General features: G+C 35.2%; 1 protein-coding gene across 1 annotated transcript in view; it reads right to left on the bottom strand.

Annotated features, from left to right (window-relative positions):
• Nucleotides 1–354: 354 nt before the first annotated feature.
• Nucleotides 355–23,806, bottom strand: part of LOC145680602 (tektin-3-like) — a 67,957-nt gene continuing 44,505 nt past the window's right edge. The window contains exons 7-9 of the mRNA XM_081751280.1: nt 21,085–21,307; nt 15,346–15,500; nt 355–4,789 (exon numbers count right to left, since the gene is read on the bottom strand). Coding sequence (XP_081607406.1) covers nt 4,579–4,789; nt 15,346–15,500; nt 21,085–21,307 — 589 coding nt within the window. The 3' untranslated portion in view covers nt 355–4,578. The remainder of the gene's footprint in view (nt 4,790–15,345; nt 15,501–21,084; nt 21,308–23,806) is intronic.

Here is a 23,806-nt window from a genome sequence, read left to right as displayed (position 1 = left end):
TGTAAGGCTTATCTCCCAGTTTAGATACTTGTCCTGGTCATTAAAGACCAGTGGCCCACGACAGAGCTATACTAAGGCACGTTACAAACTTTTCCGTAGTAACTACAGCATAGGTTCAATTTAAGGTGAGAATGAGAAAGTTGAATAAGGTCACCTGTACATTTTATTATTATTTTAATCTATCATATGTTCTGGACTTCTCAATATAAGATGTGGGTGTATTTGCTATACTGTATAAAACACCAAGTTTATATTTAAAAAGAGGGTAATTCGCAATATGTTGCCACACTAATCTAAGACACCTTATTATGAAGGGAAAAATTATTGAAAAATCTTTGTTTGTTTTGAGTTACAAACTTTATTATGCTTTTCTACATAAACAATATTCAATAAACAATATAAAATTATTAACAAATGCATCAATCGTATAACACATTTCTACGGAAGTAGTTACGATTATCATTATGAATTGGACCAATGTATTAGCAACATTACGAAAGTAGAAGAGCGACATTTACATAGAATTATTTTATATCAACATAAAATATTGCTACACTGTGGTCTCCAAGAAAACTATTTTCTAGTTTCAACATCACAGAATAATTACAAGAAAGATATTGGATCAGTTTTTCCTTTAGTTTCTTCTGTAGTTTCATATTAAAATGTGCAACGTTGCACCTACTGTAGTTTCTCAAGCTTAACAATTTATTTTGAAGATAACTACTCAGATGTAGCTATAAACATTGATTCGCTAATACAAATACTAGTATACCTTCCTATTTTTAAGTTTGACTACTTCATACAAAAATTGAAATGTCAGTTATCAGCGAGGAAAGTTGCATACTTATTTGTGCAAACATATATAAGAAAATTTGTTATGAAGTTCTAGAAAAGAGAAACTTTTTTTACATACAGGATGTCCGAGAACAGGGTGTACAGGAACTCCCCGTACACCTAAGTTAGAATAGCACAGAGAACAATATCGGTGTAATTTTAGTTGGGACATTGATAACACTCACTAGGGGACAAGAAGGGCATTTGGCAAGAGAGGCGGTTCATCAGGAAGATGAAAGTAGGGTTGAGAAAAGGAATGTAATTTTAATAAATCATAGATAATATAAATAATAGGAATAGTTTATTTAGTCGAATAGCAAAATTTGTCATCAAACTACAAGAATGAATATAAAAGTGGGTGTGTATCACATAAGCAACTGAGACTTTTGGGGGGCGCTTGCCCCCTCGCCCCGTGGATGCGCCACTGGTAACATTGCTTTCTTGGCCACCAACAACATTGTCTGATATTCCTGCGTTCAAGATCACGTGGAGCATTTCAGTTTTGAAGCCATGGCTGATGAAAGCAGCTGCTGCTACACAGATAAGCAGTTAGTAGCATGTGTGTGGGCGAAACGAGTAACCATACATAGGGCAAACTGTAAAACAGATAACGAATTCACCTAGAGATCGTTTTGGCAAGGATCCACCACGTGAAGCAATCATGCTTGACTGCGAGAAACGTGCTTTGCTTCAGGATTTCAAAGACAGGCAGTAGTGGACGTAAGGATGGTTCGTTGTATTGGGGTTTAACGGGCCCTTTCATCAACTAGGCTATACTCATATGAAACGTGAACTTACAGCTTAATGTGGAATTCGGTAAACCTCTGAACTCTCACTGAGAATTGAACTCGAGTTTTTCGAGCCGAAGTCGTGTACTGTAATCATGTAGCCATGGAAGACCTTTGAACGCAAAAAGACGAATGGGGAATATGTGCGGCCATCGCTCAGTTAATTGTAATTTCTTCAACTAAAGCGCTTCACCAAACACCGGCTGAATTGAATATACCGAATCTGACAATACATGAACACTGAAAAAATATTTGCATACGTAAGCATTTAGACCGATATTTGTATATGAATTCTCTGACATCGACATAGAACAGCGTATTTTAGCCTGCCCTGCTTTGTTGACAACACTTCTAAATGCTGTGTCTCCCACACGAGTATTATTTTCTGACGAATATGTGTAATATAATGCAGTTCACACAGGAGTAATGTGGTCTTCTAGTCTAAAGAAAATCCTCGTTATGTTCAAGAGTTAGAACGAAACCCTCATCTTATGATATGGGCCAGGATGACATCATATTATTTGTTGGGACCATATATATAATTCCAGGCAACTGGATTGGGCGTGGTTCTCAATCTCCTTCTCCATTAAAATGATTCCTACGAATCCTGGACATTAAAATATCAAGGAACTCATTATAGGAAATAATCAAGTCACATGTATCTTATCGTCAGTATAGGACAGACGAAGAATTGCGCGAGAGTGTGGAGGAAGCCTCTCGAATGATAACTTCTTACATGCACAGTGACGACATTAGTGGGTAGGCCGGATAGGCACGGGCCTACCCCCCAAAAATTTAAAATATTTAACGCTGAAACATAAGAAGTAAATATATTTTCCACTATTTATATTAATGGTAGATAATTATTTCTCAGATAACATCAACCATTACTGTAAAAGTAATTTCTTACTGTCATTAATCAATCAAATGTGTATATATGTATCCATAAATGAGGGAGCGGGCCTACCCACAATTAAAATCCTAAGGCCGCTCCTGCACATGCTCCGCAACAAGTCAAGGAGAACATGTAGACGGCATCATTTATGCCTACAGCACGATGAAACACATACAAAAATCTCTGAATACATGCTTCGTAAATGAAAGTACTCAACTATAGTATGTACTAAATAAATTAACTAAAATTACACTGCTGCTTTCTGTGATACTAAAACTTAAAGTACGAGTACCGGTATTTCTCGGACACCCTGTAAATAGAATAATATTAAAGTATCAGTATAAAGTGTACAATGTTGTTGAAACAATTCCGGGCACCCATCTCTCTATTTTTATTCATAGATGGAACTAAATCTAACGTTTGTCAACTTCTTTAGCCCTTTAAAATATTTATTCCAAGTCAAAGTAGGTATTAAAATTTCCTACTTATGCTTAAGAAAATATGGCCTTCAACAAAAGATGGGTAGTCAGGATCTTAAAACCAAATTGTACATTTTACCATATAATTATATCATTTTATTATCGAATATCTAATTCGCATAAGAGTCTCAACATTAAAGAGTAATGGTTTCTAAAGTTATAACACTTGCATCTAGCATCTAAAGCAGTCCTAATATTCAAAATGGTATTGTATATTGTACACACATGTTTATTAAAACTATTTTATATATTTTAAAGGAAGAAATATTAACCTGACAGTAGAGAGCGAAGTAATTTTCCACTTAAATGGAGCAACATACTTCTTATGTTAAGAATTACTTTTCTAATATACAATGTAAGTACAGTGAACCTCAGTTCACAAACATCTAGATTCTGAAAAACATTAGGATTACGAACAAAATAAGTTTTGTGAACAATTTTATCCTCTGCCTACGAAGATTATTTTGGAATACAAAGACACACACGCGTCTACATTCATAAGCCCATGCACGCCCAGTAGTGCTTTTGCGTGTTTGTCGTCAATATTATCTGTTACGAGTGCAGTGTTCAAGAAACTACTTTTTATTTCTTTTTGCACTATTTGTGCTTTTAGCCCTCGTACTGTTTTGTTAGTTTATTTGTCACTCATTTGTCAATGAAAGAAATCATGTTATTTTCATTATGTATTCTTTGTCACAGAAACATAAGGAAAGTGTAATCACTTCATACAGTGTCATGTGTCTGTGACTATAACGGCTTATATTTACATTAATTTCAATGAGAAAAACAATTCCCATCCACGAACAGTGTTATAGAACGGATAAAGCTCATGATCCGAGGATTCACTGTATCTTCATACTGAATTTATCAATTTCATGATGCAAGCTAAAGCGTTTAACTATTACGTTTGGTACATACTTAACTACTAATATCTACAATATATTTTGTAACTATTTACACCGTTAGCAAACATATAGGATAGGCCCTATACGTAATAAATCAAAATTAAATTACATGTTATTGCAATTGTTTCCTTCTCTATTATCAAGAAATATAAAAAGCACTATCTGACTAGATATGATGGTAACTATTTTTGTTCACATTCATATATATCTATTGATAGCTGTATAAATATAAAAGTTGTAATCTTATAAAGCACAATAAGTTACTAGAACCCGCCATAACCTAACACTATCCCTTGTCATAAATCTGAATCTTAGGTTAATAATAATTATCTTGATTATATTAGATTGGCACAAGATAGGCTCAAAATGGGATGTAGTTATGGCAGTGATGAGCTTTCCTTTTATTAATATTTATATTTTTAAATGTCAATTTAGTTAGTTTATGTTTGTTACATATATGAGCCTGATATAAATATATGAGTTTACTACTATTAAGCTTTCACTTCGCCTTTGAGAATACTAGTACATCAGCTCTATTATTTTCAAAAAGTCAAACAACCTTTATTATAGTAAATATTTTTGTGTACATTTTATAAATTATAAGAACACATCAAGTAATAAAATATATAAAAGTATAATAAGTAAAACAAAAAGAATACATGAAATCATGTTGACTACTAATATTTAACAGTAGCCGTTATAGGGAAACTGCGACGCATACCAAGACATTTTTCTCTATCAATATACAAGGAGTTCGCCTTGATGTTAAGTTCGGTTTCCAAATTAACTCTTGTCTTCAGCAGTTGCTGATGTTGAGATTCAGCTTCCTGTAATTTTCGGTGAAGATAGTTAATGCTGTCACTAATATCTCCCACTTCACGCACCAATCTGACAATGAAAGACGATGTTAGTGTTTATGATCTTTGAATAACATATAAACAGAAATTATTCTTATGTAATATCAAGTTTAGTTGTATTAAACGCTTTCCTTACTGCTACCAAATCCAAAATACAATGCAATAGAGTACGAATATTCGGGTCAAAACACGGGAGTCGCAGTTCAACGCCCACCTAGAAGGGAAGGAGAAGAAGAACAAGAAAAACTTACAGGACCTGAAAAATATAGAGAATAGAATAAAGGAACGACAGCAGGGGAATTTCAGATTTCGCTTGAGGGGGGCAAGAACACCACCGACATATGACTTTCACGTTTTATACCAGTATATTAGTAGACAATCTATTAAAGTATATGTTTTCCTCAAACTCTTGGAGGGACAATTTCCCCCTCCTTCCCCCTAAATGACGCCCCTGAACGGCAATGGAAGAGACATGATGAGAAGCCGAAATATTAAGAACGGAACTTGAAGTTTGAACCTTGTCTGACTGAAAAAAAAGAGTTAATCAGAGAGTTGTTCTGTACAAGGCAGAATATAAATAAAGTTGATTAATGAAACTTACATCTAACACTTGAAAATACATGAATCATATTTTAAATATGCATACCATTGATAATAAGAATTATAATTATTTGAATTTTAACAAATTTGCCAATTTTTGTAACGTTAAATTAGTTCGAGTGAAGACAGTTCTTGCTGGAAAAGTTCTCCCTCTTTTCAGTTTCTCACAAGTTCAGCTAGAAAAAAAATATTTGAATAATACAGGGTTATTATAAATGATGGACCCATTTTTAAAAAAATCGTAGTAATTAAAGTACAAATCCAAAATGAACAATCTTTATACCAATGGAAAGAGGAAGGTTGAAAGTTTCGGTGGGTAATGATGGTTCCCGAAGCGGCCGGTGGAGTTCGCGTGGCAATAGGCCGCCATTCGTTTCCCTCTCAGTTGTGACAGTGTTGTCAGATGGCAGGAAATTTCCCGCAAAACGGGAAATTCACATAATTGGCGGGAATGCGGGAAATTCTGTCAACTTTTCTTCCTTTCCATGTCATCTCTTTCTCACTCCTTGTCTTCATCTCTTTGTAAATGGATTGGAAGCGTCTTTGAAGGTCAAAAGAACCAGAAAGAGCCAGAAGTAAGAGACGTTTATAAACAGCGCCAAAGGGAACTGATTGTTAATAGTGCCAATATCCATTTTCTGCAACAAGAATGAAGGGAGGTTTATGGTCCTTTGCTTACTATATTTGTTATAGGCAGTCATTTATGGAATGTTAGGGTGAAGTAAGAGGAAGTAGGGAAGAATATAATGATTGGAAGTAGCACACACACATACATACACAAAATGTATATTTCTCTTTATCTATATATATAAAAGAGAACGTACAAAATCCTTTGTCCGCTCATCACGCTAATACGGCTGAACCAATTTCTTTCATTTTTGGGGGGTTATTAGGATTTGGACCCTAGATGGTTTTTATCATATCACTTTAATTTTTAATTACCAGTGTCTTGAGATAATTGACCATTCAAGTGTCCATAACGTACAAATCCTTTGTTATTAGTTCATCATAGGTAAAAATAAACGTATTTATATGCAACCCGCATGACCGTGTCACTCGGCGGGTTAACATAAATGACAGGCGATATACAGCGGAAAATAGCTTGAATCTTCTGTTTAAAATTTTTTAATTGATTTGCTTATTTTTACAGACACTTTTACAATATGCCAGCACCGGGATGACCGCAGCGAAGCGGGGCGGGTTAACATAAATGACAGGCGATATAATGTTAAGATTTACTGCAATCTTCTATGGTTTTTATCATATCACTTGAAAGCGAAAAAGTAAAAATTATCTAAGTAACAAAGTTTATTGCGTTCCGGGGTGACCGCAGCGAAGCGGGGTGAACGCTGCTAGTACCAAATAAACTGTAGATGGAAAATAGAAGGATGGCCCTATAATAGATTTATCTTCCCGCAGGAAAAGGAGCATGTCTGATTGATATATCATAATTATTTGACTTTAATTTGAAATCATTAATAAAATGATTAATTAATTAATCATTAATGATAAATTAAATAATTTATGATTAATATTCTTTCTTGACGGGAAATTTTGCAAGCGATCGGGAAATTTCAGGGCTTTGGTCGGGAAGTCTGTTATTCTTAATCTGACAACATACAACTGAGATGGCTACTGTGGAGCACAAGGTTTTCTGCATTCTTGAGTTCGCAAGAAGTGAGTCACAAATTGTAGTGCAGCGGGTATTTCGTACAAAATTCGGTATTGAACCACCAACTACGATCTGCGGAAGCGTATCACAGCTGCCGTGCACTCAGTAACAGTAGATACACTTGCTCGTGTGTAGGAAGAGTTCAGCTATCGCATAGATGTTTGCCGTGCAGCAGACGGTGGACACATTGAACATTTATAATATATTGCCAAAAAAAAAAAAAAACTTTGAAACCCACTTTCCATTGGTATAAAGATTGTTCATTTTGGATTTGTACTTTAATAAATACACATCTTTAAAAATGGGTCCATCATTTATAATAACCCTGTATTACCGATAACAGATAGTTGCTTTAACGGTTAATTAGTTTCTTCAAGTGTCTGTCCAAGGAGCCATATAATAATATAGTCACTATTACAAACGTTAGTAGATTATAATGCTTCTCCGGTATAAAAATCCATTAATATATAATATAATTACTTCTTCAGTATGAATATTCTTTAAACAAACGTCTGATCTACAACTTAGCTGCGTATCTAAATTAGAGTGACAAATTTAAACAATTTAGAAGAGATTAGTTAATTTCAAAGTAAATGTCTGAAATAACTTTAACTTCCGAAACCATGAAGATGGGAATTTAATTATTTTACTCTTAAACTTGTAATAGATCACATTAATCATTAATCATCTATGTTAAAACTGGAACAATGTATAGATGTTCTGGAACTGGAACTGGAACAATATTATGGTAATCCGGTTTATGATTTGTTCTACTAGATTCGTAAAGTATACTGTTTTAAGTTACGCAGAAAGCACCGCTGTTTTAATTAGAAAAAGCAAGTATTCACAACTTTACAATCGAATAAACAGATAAAGTTATTGGTGTTTAATTCCACAATCTTTGGAAGTGCAAGTATGACAACACAAGATAAAGTCAAAAGAAAATACAGGAGTAATTAACGAGATAGTTTTGCATCTGACCGTGTACCACTTACAAAAGGAAAATGCTCACCATCCAGTACAAATATAGAACCTGGTCATAATTAAACGCCTTTAGGACTGGGAACAGAGCCTTCTTCTGAGGATATGACATGATAATATTTCACAGCGATCAATAAGATATAGAGCAAGGTTAAACACAACATAAGCTACCATTTGCACAAGCAATTGCATAAAAGTAAGTACACTTAACATAAACACCAAGAAGTGAGCCATCAACTTCCAAGTTTATAACTTATCGCAAGACCTTAGCAATAATTATAGGAGGAATCACCAATCTATTGTACCTAGTACTGAGCCACATGCATAAGCGTAAGAAATACTGCGATAAACTAACTCGTTGAAGTATCTACTTCACGGGAATTTCAAAATCTACCCTTCAGTAGGAACCAACGACTCAACAAAATGATCATAATAATAACTTGCAAGAGATTTTGCCAAAGTTTTTGATTTAGGTACCTCGACACAGTCTAGTACTAATGACAATATTTGATATAGTATGAGAGTCAAGACACTTGGATAACATGGTGTAGTGATAATGACTTGGATGACATACAAACGCATAATAAACTTGAATTGGTGGGGCAAGATTGAAGAAACATAATGTGGATTTGTGTAATTGCAAATGTGTAACTATGAATGTGTAAGTATAGCTTGTGTAAATGTAAGAATATACTTAGGAGGTTCAATAATTATTGTCCCCGGCATATTTAAAATACTTGAGCTAGGATGGCTAATGGGGGATATTGTAGCCTAATGTCTTAGATGCCTATATGCTAAATTTCAGAACCATAGCTGCTATATTAATATTCTTTTTTGTCGTTTCAGATGTGAGAGGTGGCACCTAGCTTGAAAAATGGAGAAAACCGAACAACGAGCTGTCATCAAGTACTTCCAGAAAAAGGGGTTAAGCCCAAAGGAGATTCATGAGGACATGATCAGTGTGTTGGGTGATGAGACTCCTTCCTACCAGGTGGTAAAGAACTATTGCCGCGACTTTCGTTGCGGCAGAGAAAGCTGTCAAGAGGCCCCTGGTGCTGGTCCTCTAACAGCATGCACCCCAGAAAACATTGATGCTGTGCATGATATGATTATAGCAGAAAGACGAATATGGGTGCAACAGTTAGCAAGCATCATGCACATCTCTGTAGGCTCAGTGGAAACCATTGTGCATGAATACTTGGGATTTAGAAAGGTGTCGGCGCGATGGGTACCCAAAATGTTATATCGTGAAAATCAGAAAGACAGAGTTCGATATTCAAGGGCTGATTTGGAGGTTATGAAAGCAGACCTGAAACAGTTCTGTGATAGATCTATGACAGTGGATGAGACGTGGCTCCACCACTATGATCCCGAGTCCAAACGACAGAGCATGGAGTGGCGGCACAGCAGTTCGCCTCCCATACGCAAGTTCAAGGTGCAAGCATCAGCATACAAGGTTATGGCCACAATTTTTTGGGATGCGAAGGGTGTGCTCCTTATTGACTACCTGGGGGTTGGACACACTATCACAGGGGCCTATTATGCAGCCCTAATACCAAAGTTACGCGAAGCTATCAAGGAAAAACGGCACGGGATGTTGCAGCGAACAATGCTGTTCCACCAAGATAATGCTCCGGCCCACAAAAGCCATCTTACTGGTGCCGCAATCCATGCTGCTGGTTTTGATGTGTTGCAACATCCTCCCTACTTGCTCTACCTCGCCCCTAGTGACTTTTATTTGTTCCCAAAGTTGAAGGATCACCTCAAGGAGAAGAAGTTTCACTCAAATGCAGCTGTTATTGAAGCTGTGGAGAAATGGCTCACGCCTCAGTAAGAGACTTTCTTTGAAGCTGTCATAGTGGCTTTACAGCATAGGTGGAAGAAGTGCATTACTATGAAAGGAGACTTTTTGGAAAAATAATACTCCTTATAGGTCAGGGACAATAATTATTGAACCACCCTCGTAAACAAGTAATTCGTCTAATAAGGTAAAGCCACGTCTTAGTTAACATAACGTGAAGGTATCACTAAAATCTACTAAGTAAACATGTAGCTAAGCGCACACTGATCATTATTATAATTAATAAGTGAATATAGGTGAATGAAGCATGAATACACTACAGATGTACGAATGCTAAGTACGTATAAGTGTAGATGGCAAAAGGGTGTTCTAATAGTAAAACTTCATTCCTTGCCTTTATATAAATTCTAAATTGTAACGCCCCTATCCAGGCTCAACCACTACAACGCGGGAAATACGTCGAGCGATCTAGCCAACAGAAAGGGCTTCGCGCGGCCAAGACACACGCTCAAGGATTACTGGTGGAATGAAAATCCAGAGGATTTGCAATATGGGAAAATACACATTTAAACAATACAAATTCAAAGAAAAACACCACAACTCAGATTTATAAGTTTATTTACAATTAATAATACAGACTCAAAAATTCTTCTTCCTGGCAAACATTTGACAAAAAAATTAGAAAAAGAAATATGTATCGAGATAATTATGTCAATTCTTTTCTTGGATGAAAATTCAATTAAGATTGGATACAATACCAAGAAAGGCCAATCCAGGACCTCTCCCATTAAAGGCAACAAAATTCCAGATTTCTGTCACAGTCGTCGAAGGCCAGTCTAGGACCTCTCCTATTAAAGGCAACAAAATTCCAAATTTCTTTCACAGTCGTCGGAAGCCAGTCTAGGACCTCACCATCTTCAGACCAAATCTTCACTTATTAAAGCTTCAGAACTTTCAAGTCTAATTTGTTTTCTACCTTTTTAGTAAAGATTTCCTTCCTATATTTTCTTCTCTCCTTTTATTTTTAATAAAAAAAGGCAATTAATTTCTCTCTTTAACTTCAAATCGTATAATTCCAAGAAAATTAACAAATTTAGAAATCGCAAATTCTGGTAACCAAACCTGAAAAAGACAACATTCGTATAACTGAGGTTTTGGGTCCAAACCCTCCACCTCACTTCCCCTGGATTTTCAGTTGGAACAGGGACAAACCGTAATGAATCCTTATTCTTTCGAGAATTAAACAAGCCAATTACTCTATATTTTGGAGGCAACAACACAACCAACATAAGACGTCACAAACATTGGACAAAAAAAAACAGGAACTAACTTAGTACAAAAATTTTAACACTCACCTCATTTGTTCTTCAGTAATATTTTACCTCTTTGGAATAATTCCTGGCTTCAATTGACTCTGGACTACTCCATGCAAACAAGAATAATTTTCATTTATGAGGAGGAAATAGCATAAAGAATAATCACAGGGTCCGTGGACCACCAGAGTCCAAAATCAAACCCACTTAATATTCCAAAAATGAAATGAATTAGTTACCTCTCTTGCATATAGTTCCATTACTAATTAAAAAATATATATATTTCAACACGTCACTTGCAAAATAATAATAATAATAATAATAATAATAATAATAATAATAATAATAATAATAATAATAATAATAATAATAATAATAATAATAATTTAGTCAAACCACTCTAGGGCAACAGCAGCTACAACTAACAAACAACAATTTACAGAAACACACGAAAATTTGCTTAATTCTCACAATTCAAATATGTAATATATTAACTCGAACAACACTTCACTCCTCATAACACCAATTATTCTTGATTTGCACTGTTCTTTCCAATTAATAATAAAATTTCGTCGAAAAATCCAATAATCTTTATCAATCGACAGGATTCCTATTTCACTGCAACTCCATTTTGACAAGCATGGAAAGCGAGACCACATTGAAACATGCAAGCACACAAAGCGAGGTCACAAGCAATCCCAACAAGTACGAATCCGTAACAAGAACAGCAATCCTTAACCATGATCCGGTCCACAGGGCAGCTTCCTTCCAAGTTACCGCACAAAGATGGTAGCTTGGAGAAGTCAGCTGCAGTCATGCGCAAAGAACCAAAGGTCACCACTCGCAATCCTAACTCGTCCGTAAGGTCGCTCGGGAGAAAGTAACTCGACCGTAAGGTCGCACGGGAGAAAGGAAATCTTTTTACATTTTATATTTTTTCTTTTTTTTGATAAACCTAGATAATGTTAATTAACAGTAGTTAATTTCCTGAGTGCATATTTTTAAATACATAATACAAATGACAACAAACAAAATTATTTTTTTTGAAAGTGTAACGGTACGTTACAAAATAGAAACTCCAAAGGAAGCAAAGAGGATTGTACATGAGCGAGTAAGATTGTTGGGTGGGGTGAGAGCATTTTTAGGTACCCAAATCTTAGAGCGTCCCCGTTGAAAGCCTTTGCTTACTCCTACATATTAGATGTTGACAATAACGTGTAACCATTATGAATAATATCAAGGAGTAGTACACAACAAGCAGAAAGTTATTTAACCTAAGTGTTCACAAAAAGAAAAAAAACTTAAGGCGGGTGATTTTAATGAAGAGGTTAGCACTGGATATTTCGTAGAAAAATTAAAGTAAATTAACTTCACAAAATCGGAACAGGGAAATTAAAATAGCAAAGGGTCATAATTTCAAATGAAAATTTTATAACCGCATTCTTAACCACACCAATGCACAGTGGGCTAGGAACCCCGAAAATCTGGCCAAAACCCCAAAAATGAAAGTTCACAAAAGGGTCAATCACCTAATGCATATGATCCAGGAAGATCCTAATCGTATACAGCTATCAGGGTTACTGACATATGTTCACTGTTTTGATCAGGAGTGAAAACCAAAACCAAACTTTCTAAATGTTCTGTATTCATGTGTATTTTCTATGCTGGAGAAGAATAAGTTTGCGATATTTTTTGGGATATTAGCGTCATGTCCACGAGTGGTTAACTATTGTTTATTCCATCTGTGTATATTATAATTCAAAGATAAACATCTAGTTATGACGTTGTATGTTAATTCTATGGATGCTTATGGAGAAGTATGTTGTATATCACATAGAAAAACACACTTTTATGGTTTCGTAGGTTTTTAATCCGGGAAAATTACGTACAAGACGGGGTTTTCTGCTAATGTGGTGCTTGAATTATTTATGTTTCTGGAACAGTGAACCAATTTTGCGCGTTTAGATTGCATGCGCATATCTACTGTGGATATGTGTGAAATTTTCTAACCGAAATACACTATATTAATAGCAAATTTATTCTCTTTTCAGAGCAATTCCACATAAAATAACTAGAAGAAAGCTATTTGAGTTTCTGAAGAATTCAGAAGGGAACAGAAAAGCCTAAAAGTAGCAGCTCCTGCACTTCGTGGAAGATAAAATATCAGGTGGAGAGACGTTATGTGGTGCTGACCAAAAAGCAGTAGTCGCCTCTTGCTATCAGATGTTCTAGAAGCTCGACAAATGCGATCGCGAGTACGATAAAGTAGAGGAAAAGTATGAGGACTAGCTGGATATTGATATTAATCTGATAGTGAACCACAGCCATCGACCTCGGCGAAAGTCGGATACACACAGGCAGACTTTGCATAAAGCAGTGAAAGATCAAAGAGGAAATAGACTAAAGCAGTTCGGTCAGTCGAGAGTGGAACCAATCTTGTCTACGCAGCTGCGATGAAGTACAGAGAGCAAAGATAACTTGACAAGTCAAAAGTACTACAAGAAATCGAGGCAAGTCCGACTAGAGCGATCAAGATTAGGAAGTCCTTGACACAATCCGAAAGACACACTTCAACATCGTATGATTCAGATAAGGTGCTAGCATTGTTTTTGGAAACGAATCTAGCTAAACATCAGTACCAGCTTCTCAGGAGTGAAGCGAAGAAACTAAGCCATGATGTTTATCCCGCTTATAGTTATATGCGGGACGCAAAGAAGTGCTACCCAGAGAGCATACCAGTGAGTGAGTTGTTATCGCGAGTACCACTTCAGAGTGTACTAGATCACACTGTGAAAAGGCTTTTGCTGGTTCAAGAGTCAGTCTTGAAGAGCCACGTAAGTACCGTATGTGTCTAACGTTGATGAGCAAGTGGGGCTGTGATGGGTCTAGTGGCCAGGGCCAATGCAAGCAGCTAGCTAGCGAGGTTTGGTTACAGGATCCAGACACTTTCTTCATTTCATGTGTGCCATTGTAGCTGTTCTTCGAAAAGAAAGGTGTAAGAGTTGTGGTCTGGCAGAATCCGCACCCATTATCACAAAGATTCATCAGCCCAGTTCGGCTCAAATTCAAAAAACAAACAGAGGGCCTGGCATGAGAAGAGGTGCAGCGAGTATAAGAATAAATATTAGCCTAAAACCAAGTAAAATGTTGGTTGAAGATATGGCGTTTCAAGCCCAACACAGCCTCCATTTGACGATGGTAGATGGCAAAGTCTGCAACGCTATCACACATACAAGGTCTGCACAAAGCTGTTATGTATGCAGCACAGAACCTAAAGATATGAACAGTTAAAAGAAGACCTCAATCAGCAAGACTGAAAATCCCGAGTCCTTCAGATGTAGTCTTTCTACATTATATGCATGGATTAGGTTCTGGGAGTGGTCGTTTCATGTCCCCTACAGACTAGGCAAAAAGAAACGGCAAGTCCCGAAAGGTCAGTCAGCTGTGAAGAAAAGGAAGACATCCAAAAGAAACTGAAAGCCGAGTTAGGTCCCATTGTTGATGAGCCAAGGCCGGGCGGCAGCGGAACATGAAATGAAGGCTACACAACCAGAAGATTTTTTTTCCAGAATGCAGAAACAGTAGCCACAATAATGGGCCTCCACACGAAACTCATCGAGAAATGCTCTGTGTTATTACGGACCTTATCCTAAGGGCTGGACATTGACACAGACAGATTTGAAAAGTGGGCAAATGACGTCCAGGAAGTGTACAGTCTGTGGTTCTACATGCCGGTATCAGTTCATAAGATTCTTGATCATGGTCAGTGCATCATCACTCATAACCACTGCGATAGTTTGTGGTCTTTCGAGACATAATAATGTATGACAAATATAATTCATTTGTTGCTGTTTTGACATCCGATTGTTCCATAATATCTATACCCATATTACAGATATATACATATTTTTGCAATTTGTATCAGCCATATTGGACCCTACATTTTGAAATTTTCCCCTTTTGGTATCAAATTCGTACTGAGCGACCTTCTAAACCTATGCATATCAATTTTCACAAAACTTAAAACACGATTTCCTATTTTGGCCAGATTTTCGGGGTTCCTGGCCCACTGTGCAATGTCACGATAATATTAGATCAACGTTGAAGATTAAGAACGCCATTGACTTAGACTATAGTGCTATATCAATTGGCTTCCTGCAGATCCCAAAAGTTAGAACTACAAATTATTTTATTATATAAACTGTAAATATATTTCCTACCTGTTATGGGGATCATCTCGACACAATTCTACTTCTGGACGATGCGTCCTTGCTTCAAGTCTTGTGTGCGCTACCTTCATGAAATTTGATTTGTCTTGAATTGCTTTCATCAGAATTCGAATATTTTTCTCAACATCAAAAATCTCTTGTTGCACCTATATACAGCAAATAAAAAGGTGATACGTATAATATTTCAATTCAATTATAAAGCTATAGTATTTTTTTTTTAAATAAAGAGATAATTTTCAAATATATGTTCTAAAATATTTAAAAGCAGTTACAGATAATATTTAATTCGGCAAGCAAATGATTGCTTTGTTCGAGTGTATTCCCTTGGAATTCACAAGAATCATCCCTTATATTACATATATTGCTATTGTTTTAAATCATTTCCACCCATTTGTGGTTATTGATATCCTTACCTTCATGCATGGGTATAATAAAACTACTTTTAAAAAGCTAGTCTTTAGTAGCTAAATAGCTACAATCCTCGTCTTTTTATGAGGATCGTTTCTGGTTTATGATAACGAAATTGACACTCTTAAATATGAAATTTGGCTACCTCTGTGAACTGAAAACAATTAATAAATTATTCTAATTTTTAGATATGGCTCAAATCACGTGACCATTGAATATGAACGCACTTTCGGACATTATAAAGTTGTCACGATAAGGTAGTTGTCCCCAACCAATGAGCAGTGTTCGTAGGTTTCCTGAAGAAAATTTCCCTCGACTGACACAAAATTTTCCCTTTTTAAAATCAAATTTTTCCTACTTTTTAAATGTCCAATTCCTATGACAGAAGTTACGTGATAAGATTATTTCATCTATATTAAAGAAAGTGCCAACCATATTTATTTTATTAATCTGTCTTTTTCTTCTATTTTTTCCGTTATTTTTAAAGACAAAAAATACATATACATATATACCCACGCAACAATGGATGTATATTAGGGGTGCCCACAAAGGAGGGCTATGACACAAACTGCGTCATTGAAATATTTGGGGGGGTTAAAAATCTATGTAAATATGTTTGAGGGAGTGTAAAAATTAATCGAAAAGATTTTTTTTTCATCGAAGAACACCTACGAATAGACAATTGAGGGGGGGGGGGTGCGTCATGAACATGAGTGGGGATGGGCACCACTGTGTATATTATGCTACTTTGAACATCCACCTACACACACAAACAATTGTATTGGTTTATTTCTGAAGAACAAAGAAAACTTTAAGCATTTATATTGATCAATCAGTCGGCACTAGAATTTCCCCGATTTTCACATTTTAACGAAAAATTCCCTTATTCCCTTTTTGCTAAATTTACCTATGAAATTTTCACAGATTAGGGAAATTTCCCTCAAACTACGAACACTGCCAGTGAGTCATACAGTCTCATACAGTGTGTCGAGAAATTTTAGAATTTAATAATTAGATAAAATCAACTTTGAGGCAAACTGTACCAATCAACGCCTCCAGTGGCAGCAACAAATCGCAGTATTACATAGTCACCACCTGATGAAACCTTAACAGTGTTGGTCTCATACTAGTATAATGTAAAATATTAACCCCTTTCTACATGATTTTTTTTCTTTTAGCGAAACAAAAAAATCAGTATTGGAAATCTTCATATGGGAACTTGAAAAATGAATTAAAACTTGAATTTTAGATTTTTCACTTAATTCGCAGATTAAAAATAAGCAAGTGCCATATATGACACACTTACAACTCACAAAGAACATGCCAGATGACACCAAAATCTCCGTATTCATACACGTCAATATCTCACACAGCAGACAAAACAGTCATTTGGTGCCTTTGATAAATCACACAAAAGCTAAAGTGAAAAAAGGGAATGTGCCATATATGGCACGGTATGCGGTAAAGGGTTAACATAATACAAAAGTCAAACAAGTATGTCGCAATATTGAGGATGTTCAGTAAAGTAAGTTATCAGTTAAAAAAAAAAGTTGAGAACCGCTAACTTATGGGGTTAATTACCTTCCCATCTTTGTTTTTCCCATCGATTCAAATAAGAAATTATTCTTCTGTGCGGTATAATTTGAAATAAAGGCATTTCTTTAACGATTTAATTTTACTGCCTCTTCTTCTTCGGGCCTGTCTAAACGTCTTTTACATTTTGAAAAGTGAATCTGTGTTATGTGTTATTTATTCAAAAAAAAAAAAAACTTGATTTAAATAATATTATATGTAGGCTACATAATAGCTGATTTCTCCGTTCTTCGCACTAGAAAATAAATATAAAATATATGAACTCTCATCATCCTCTACGGATAATGATTTCAATGAAATTATAAATCTATAACATCCTTTATTTTGGGGATAAATTTTGAAACCCTAGTATCAGCTTACAATCCCTTTAATCAAAGTGGCATGATAAAACCTAGCTTGAAGTAGATACTATGTTCCAACACACATTTCAAACAATTAAGCTATTTTCCTGTGATGCGATTACAAACAACAGATAACGTTGATTTTAATGTGGGAAATCATTATAAAAATTTCCCCTCCCACTTAAAGGCGGAATTTTCGGAAAGTGTAGAATACCTTTCCACTTATAATTCTATTCGACTAAACTTGGGCTTAAATGTGAAGAGTATCACCAATCAGCTTAACAGCACCAAAAATTATGGATCCGAAAGTAACCTGGGCCTTTAGGCAATTTGTTTCTCACCTCATGCAGATGAGGCTGAATTTAGACTTGAAACGGAATCGAGAGTGTCATTATTCATCTCAATGATTCTGAAAATTATGTATTTAACGCTAATATAGGTCGTTTTCGATTATTTTTACATGTTATTCCCTTCCCACCTAACTTTTAGATGTATCTTACACACACACATTATCTTTTTTTCTAGATTGTGTCATACGTGTGCCAAGTTTAGTTGAAATTGCTCCAGGTTTCCAGAGTTCTGCTGTAACATATAGACCCTATATATTTTATAAACTTTTCTTTAACTTATGATGCTTCAATCATGTCCCCAAACCCTGAAATTTTAATGTAACTTATTTCCGAACGTCATACAAAGATGAAAATATGTATTCGTAAGTTGAGTGACAACTTAATATTCCATTATTTTTTATATATATATATATATATATATATATATATATATATATATATATATATATATATATATATATATATATATAATTTAAAAGATTTGTTGTTTGACTTTTAAGATCGATATCGACCTTTTTGTATGCAACCCGGTAAACCCAAACTTTGTATGGCAGAATTATCTAGTATCCATGAGTTAACATTCATGAGCTCGAATACAATTCCAGATTTTTACGATTTTTCCAATTGAAAATAAAGTTTAAAAAATTAAAGAAGACATACTTCCTTTAAAATGTAACTGACAAAATAGAAGAAATCATACTAAAGATAGAAATAAAATAAACAAATATTTTTGAAAACATGTTTTCTTTTTAAAAAATAAATTATATTAGAAAGTCAAACAAAATTATGTTTTTCTTTAAATATACTTTTTTTTAAAATATACATTTATACATGAATAAAAGATAAAGTATGGGAAGCGCTCTCAAGTACAATTATTAATTTGCATGTTAATTTAAGAATTTGTAAATGGACTACATATGGGTCGTTTAGAGCACAAGGGGATTAAGTACAATTCCAAAGTTGTGAAAAAGGAGATATGAAGTTTGTATGATACGCATAAGATGCATGGAAAAGTTAACACACGTGAAATTATTTTTACAATGGAATCAAAAAGAGCAGTTTCTGGTGAGGGGGGTATGTTTGTACTTTTAAGTCATTTTTATTGCTAATAGTTCTCCATCTCCTAATTTTCTCCAGTGTTGGTTAAATTTCTGTCAGCTCGTACAACTGTTTATCTATTATTGAATAATTCACTGTCCGTATGACTATCTGTTAACCACGTTTCAGCTATCCCAATTATTTAATAGTCATTGTCAATAATATTTTCAGGGAAATAATATAGCTTAGTTCAAAGCCCTCGCAAGTTTTGGTACTATGTACTTAAATAAACTTGTTTAGGTTCAGGGAAATAGTTGACCTTGTTTTTCGCATTACTCTATTCTTCAGCGTTGAAACAGCTAAATTGTGCTGACTTCTAAGGTCCTATTATTTCCGCCAATGAGTGTCAGGTGCCTACGGGGATTTAAGCAAACGACAACTGGACATGTTCTCTTCAGCAAGTAGCAAGGGTTCCACGCGATTCTTTTATTCCTCTGTTCCTCTTCAGATATCCACGAACAAATATCGGAATTGTACGTAGGCTAGTTTACCTTATTTGCGAGCTTGTATCATGTGATCGCAAAAGTGTTTCCTCTCATTCCGAACTGCAGATAAATAGTCCTGTTCCACATAGATGTTGGTACTACAATTTTGGAGAATTATTTATTTTTTCTTATCATGTAACAACTTGCAAACAATTGGACGACATTTATCTGCACATATTTTGCGGTCCGCTCTGTGGCATCGCTGTATTTCATTATGTGCTAAGCCCAACTTAAAATGGTCCTGTAACAACTCACGCACTCTATTTTCGGTATCACTCCAACTTTCTTTAGTGTCCTCATAAAAAAATATATTTTGTCTACAACTACGATTTTCAAGGTCGTCAATTTTGCTCATTAAGAATTAATTGTATTGTTGGAGACCATTTAAATCACTTTTCACTCTATCATGTTAATTTTCCATTACACACACGAATCACAAATTGAGACCGTTTCTTTAAACTGTCGCACCTCAGACACCTCTAAGTTGGAATTATGCAGAGAAGTGCTCTTTTCTTTTATTTCCAGTATATCGTTCTTTTGTGTGTTTGTAGGGCCATGATTTCGTTCAACACTTTCAATTATTAACAGCATCATTACTTCCACACGATAAGCGAACAGCACATTTGAGTTTGAATTAGTATATGAGAATACTATTTTCATTCTCTTTCCTACCACACAATCAAACAACCCTAGTCTATATCTCCTGTTGCTTAATGAGACGCCTATTTCTCGCTCAAGTGCTCTTCGAAGACAGAAAAAACACGTTTGTCTTTTTCAATATTCAATTAATGTTTTTGTAAACAATGTTCCAGTAGATAATAGCAGCAAACGTTGATCTGGATTCTCAGGTGTTGAAGAAAATTCAAAGATGGGGGAATGTTTCAGAAATGTCTAAATAGCACAAATATGTCAAGTAGAAGTCCAACGAACATCACTTCTGGTATATCAAGAGGCCTAGGGAATGTCTATCTTCGTCACTGAACATCCTACCCGAAACCCATATATCTGCTTATGTGCCGGAAACGGGACTTCTTTGCGGGATGCCTATGGGGCATTTCTGGATTCTTTGTGAGTTACTATTAGAGGTTTAAACAATATTCGGTGACTCAAATCCATTAAAATCCAAGAGAAAACCCCATGGGTAATTCCACTCTCCTTCAGGTCTCTACTGTAAGCCTAAATGTCCCAGGATAGGCATGAGATCTGTGAGACGTCTAAAGGACGTCCTGTAGATATGTTGAGTTATGTGGAAGAATGATGGCAGAAGGCAGACATGTGGTGAAGTACATTATGCAGAAAGGGAATGTATTGCCAATAATTTTTGATACATTTTAGACTTATAGTTACCTTCTACATTAATATTTGACTTTTAAATACTAATACATTGCAGATGTTTTTCCAAAAAGAAAAAAAAAACATTAACTAAGAGTTACCTTCTAGGCATGCTTTACTTACTTTGTGGAGGTGCATTTGTAGCCTGTTTTTGGTCTCAAGAGTTTCGGCAGATCTTCTTGTCAAGGCATTGTTTGTATCGCTCCAAGCATTCCATATGTCACTTGCAGAGGCAGAGATGAGTCCATCAGAATCTGATCGGAGTTGTTGGGATTTGGATCGTTCTGTTTGAGAACGCTGAATATTACGGTTTGTGAACTCTGCCCAAGTCTCAGGTGTACTGACACTGTAACAGAACAAAGAAAAAATGTTGCAAATTTATTTTAAAAAATAAGAGATCTAAAGCTTGTGAAAGTGGTCTCCTAAATATATATTTACAAGTTATGCTCTATTGTTACTCCTTAAAGTTTCTAATTAAATTGCAGTACTTAATTTAACATCTTTCTAAATTCTACAGAAGTTAAAAGACAATATTTAAATTTTACGATGTTGTTTTTTCAAAACTTAACACAAACTAATTATGCATTATTGGATTGGGAGAAGACTCAGACAAGACTGTAGTATGTCACCGAGTTATTCAATGCTTACAGTAAATGCTTAATGAAGGATTAAATGAATTAACAGAAGTTAGGGATTTCAAAATTGAGGAAAGGTCATCAACAAGGTGAGGTATGTGGACGACACGGTAATTATGCTAGAACCAAAGAGAGAGAGCTTCAAGAGGTAGATCATTTCAAATATCTGAGAAGTATTTTGACGAAAGACGCTTACTGCACCGAAGAGATCACTTCAAAAATTAGTGTACCTTTAACAAGATCAGCAGGCTTAATATAGGACTATGAAGCTAGTTAAGTGCTACACATAGAGTATGATATTGTATGATTTAGAGACTTGGGCATTACGGAAATTAGAGGAGAAATATTTGGAGAGCTTCGAAATGTAGTGTTGGAGGAAGATGGAGAAGATAAAAAGAGCAGAGAGAGTAACAAAGGAAGATGTTTTAAAACGAGTAGGAGAGAAGAGGAAAGTCAACTATTATCCAGCATCCTTTGTAGAAAAGTCAACTGGATTGAATACGTTTTACGAAGAAATTACCTTCTTCATACAGCCATAGAGAGTAAGATGGGAGGAAAGCAAGAAGTAGGAAGAAGAATAACACAACTTATTGATGACTTGAAAAATAAAAGAAAATATTGGAAGTGAAAGGAGGAAGCTGAGGATCGAGAAACATGGGAGGAAACATATCCACACCCTAACCTAAAGGGGATCTTCTATTAGTCCCAGAACCTGCCAACAGGCAGAACACTTAATAATAATAATAATAATAATAATAATAATAATAATAATAATAATAATAATAATAATAATAATAATAATAATAATAATAATAATAATAATAATAATTCCATGAAAAATACTTAAACACGTTGAAACCGCAGTGAATTTTGTGTTGTTTTTTTTTAATGGGCCCGCTAATAATTTTGTAAATGAAATAAAATTACAAACTCAATATTACTGAATGGTTACCACAAAACCCTTCGAAGGGCCACAACGACCTTTCTAATTGGATAATCTCACCGAGATCAGGAGCACCGGTCTACTATGGAAGTAACTAAACAGGGTAGACACGAATAGTTCATGAGATCTACCAGCCCATTGGGAGAATAACGTAGGTCCCATGGGGCCTACGCTGCGCTTAAAATATTTTAAAAATGGTAAGCTGAGTGGAGTAGATAGTCTATTTTAAAGAGCTGTTATCTGAATTTCTCCATAGTAATTTATCCTCATGGTGTATTGTTCACTTGATAGCATGTGAGGTTGATGCCTGAAGCTTACTCCTTAATCACCAAATCATATGTCGATCTGCTCGGATGTTTTTAATTATGATGTCAAATGCAGCTAAATTGGGGGTCATCTGGCTAAACAATGACTTTTTTTTGAAAATACAATTTTCGTCCTTCATTTTATTTTTATATTTAAAAAAAATTACAAGGTTAGTATATATCGTACGCGATTAATGAAACTTATCCGATCTTGACAAAAATTAGCCCGACGGTAGACCTTGGACACATCGTAGATTAGTACGCATATGAAATATCATGGTGGGGTAAGTGTAAAAACAAAAACATGGATATGTCATTATTTCGAAAGTATAATGATTCAAAGTTTAAAAAAAAAATGTTCCAGGGTACCACACGGGATCCGACTCAAAATGTTGAAATGGGAAAAGGGTTCAAGTTGAGTATCGTATAAAAGCTTATATTAAGTGACAGATGATGAAACAAGTCTCGACTCTTGATGATAAGCCTGTGCAAAATAGCGGTGGGTCAAAATGTCAACTCAAACGTGTTGAAATATTATGTTTTTTTTATTTGTTCTGTTTTTGTTTTACACCTGTCTCACCGTTTCATATTAATAGGAGTGGGTATAGACTTTTCAATTAAGATTATGTTGACATTTTGACCCACCGTAATTTTACACAGGCTTATCAACAAGAGTCGAGGCTTGTTTTATCATCTTTTACTTAACATCAGCTTTCATACGATACTCGACTTGAACCCCTTTCATATTTCAACATTTTGAGTTGGACCCAGTTTGGGACCCTGCAAGGGACCCTGGAACATTTATTTACTTTGAATCATTATACTTTTGAAATAATGACATATTCATGTTTTTTTTGTTTTTACACCTATCCCACCGTTTGAGATTCAAACGAGTGGCCATAAACTTTGCAATGAAGATTGTGTTGATATTTTGACCCAGAGCTGTTTTGCACAGATTTATC

Source organism: Thermobia domestica, chromosome 3 (assembly GCF_964235325.1).
Source record: "Thermobia domestica chromosome 3, izTheDome1.hap1.1, whole genome shotgun sequence".
NCBI classification, from domain to species: Eukaryota; Metazoa; Arthropoda; class Insecta; order Zygentoma; family Lepismatidae; genus Thermobia; species Thermobia domestica.
The sequence above is the reverse complement of the archived record's forward strand: the minus strand, read 5'-3'. Positions and strand labels throughout refer to the sequence as shown.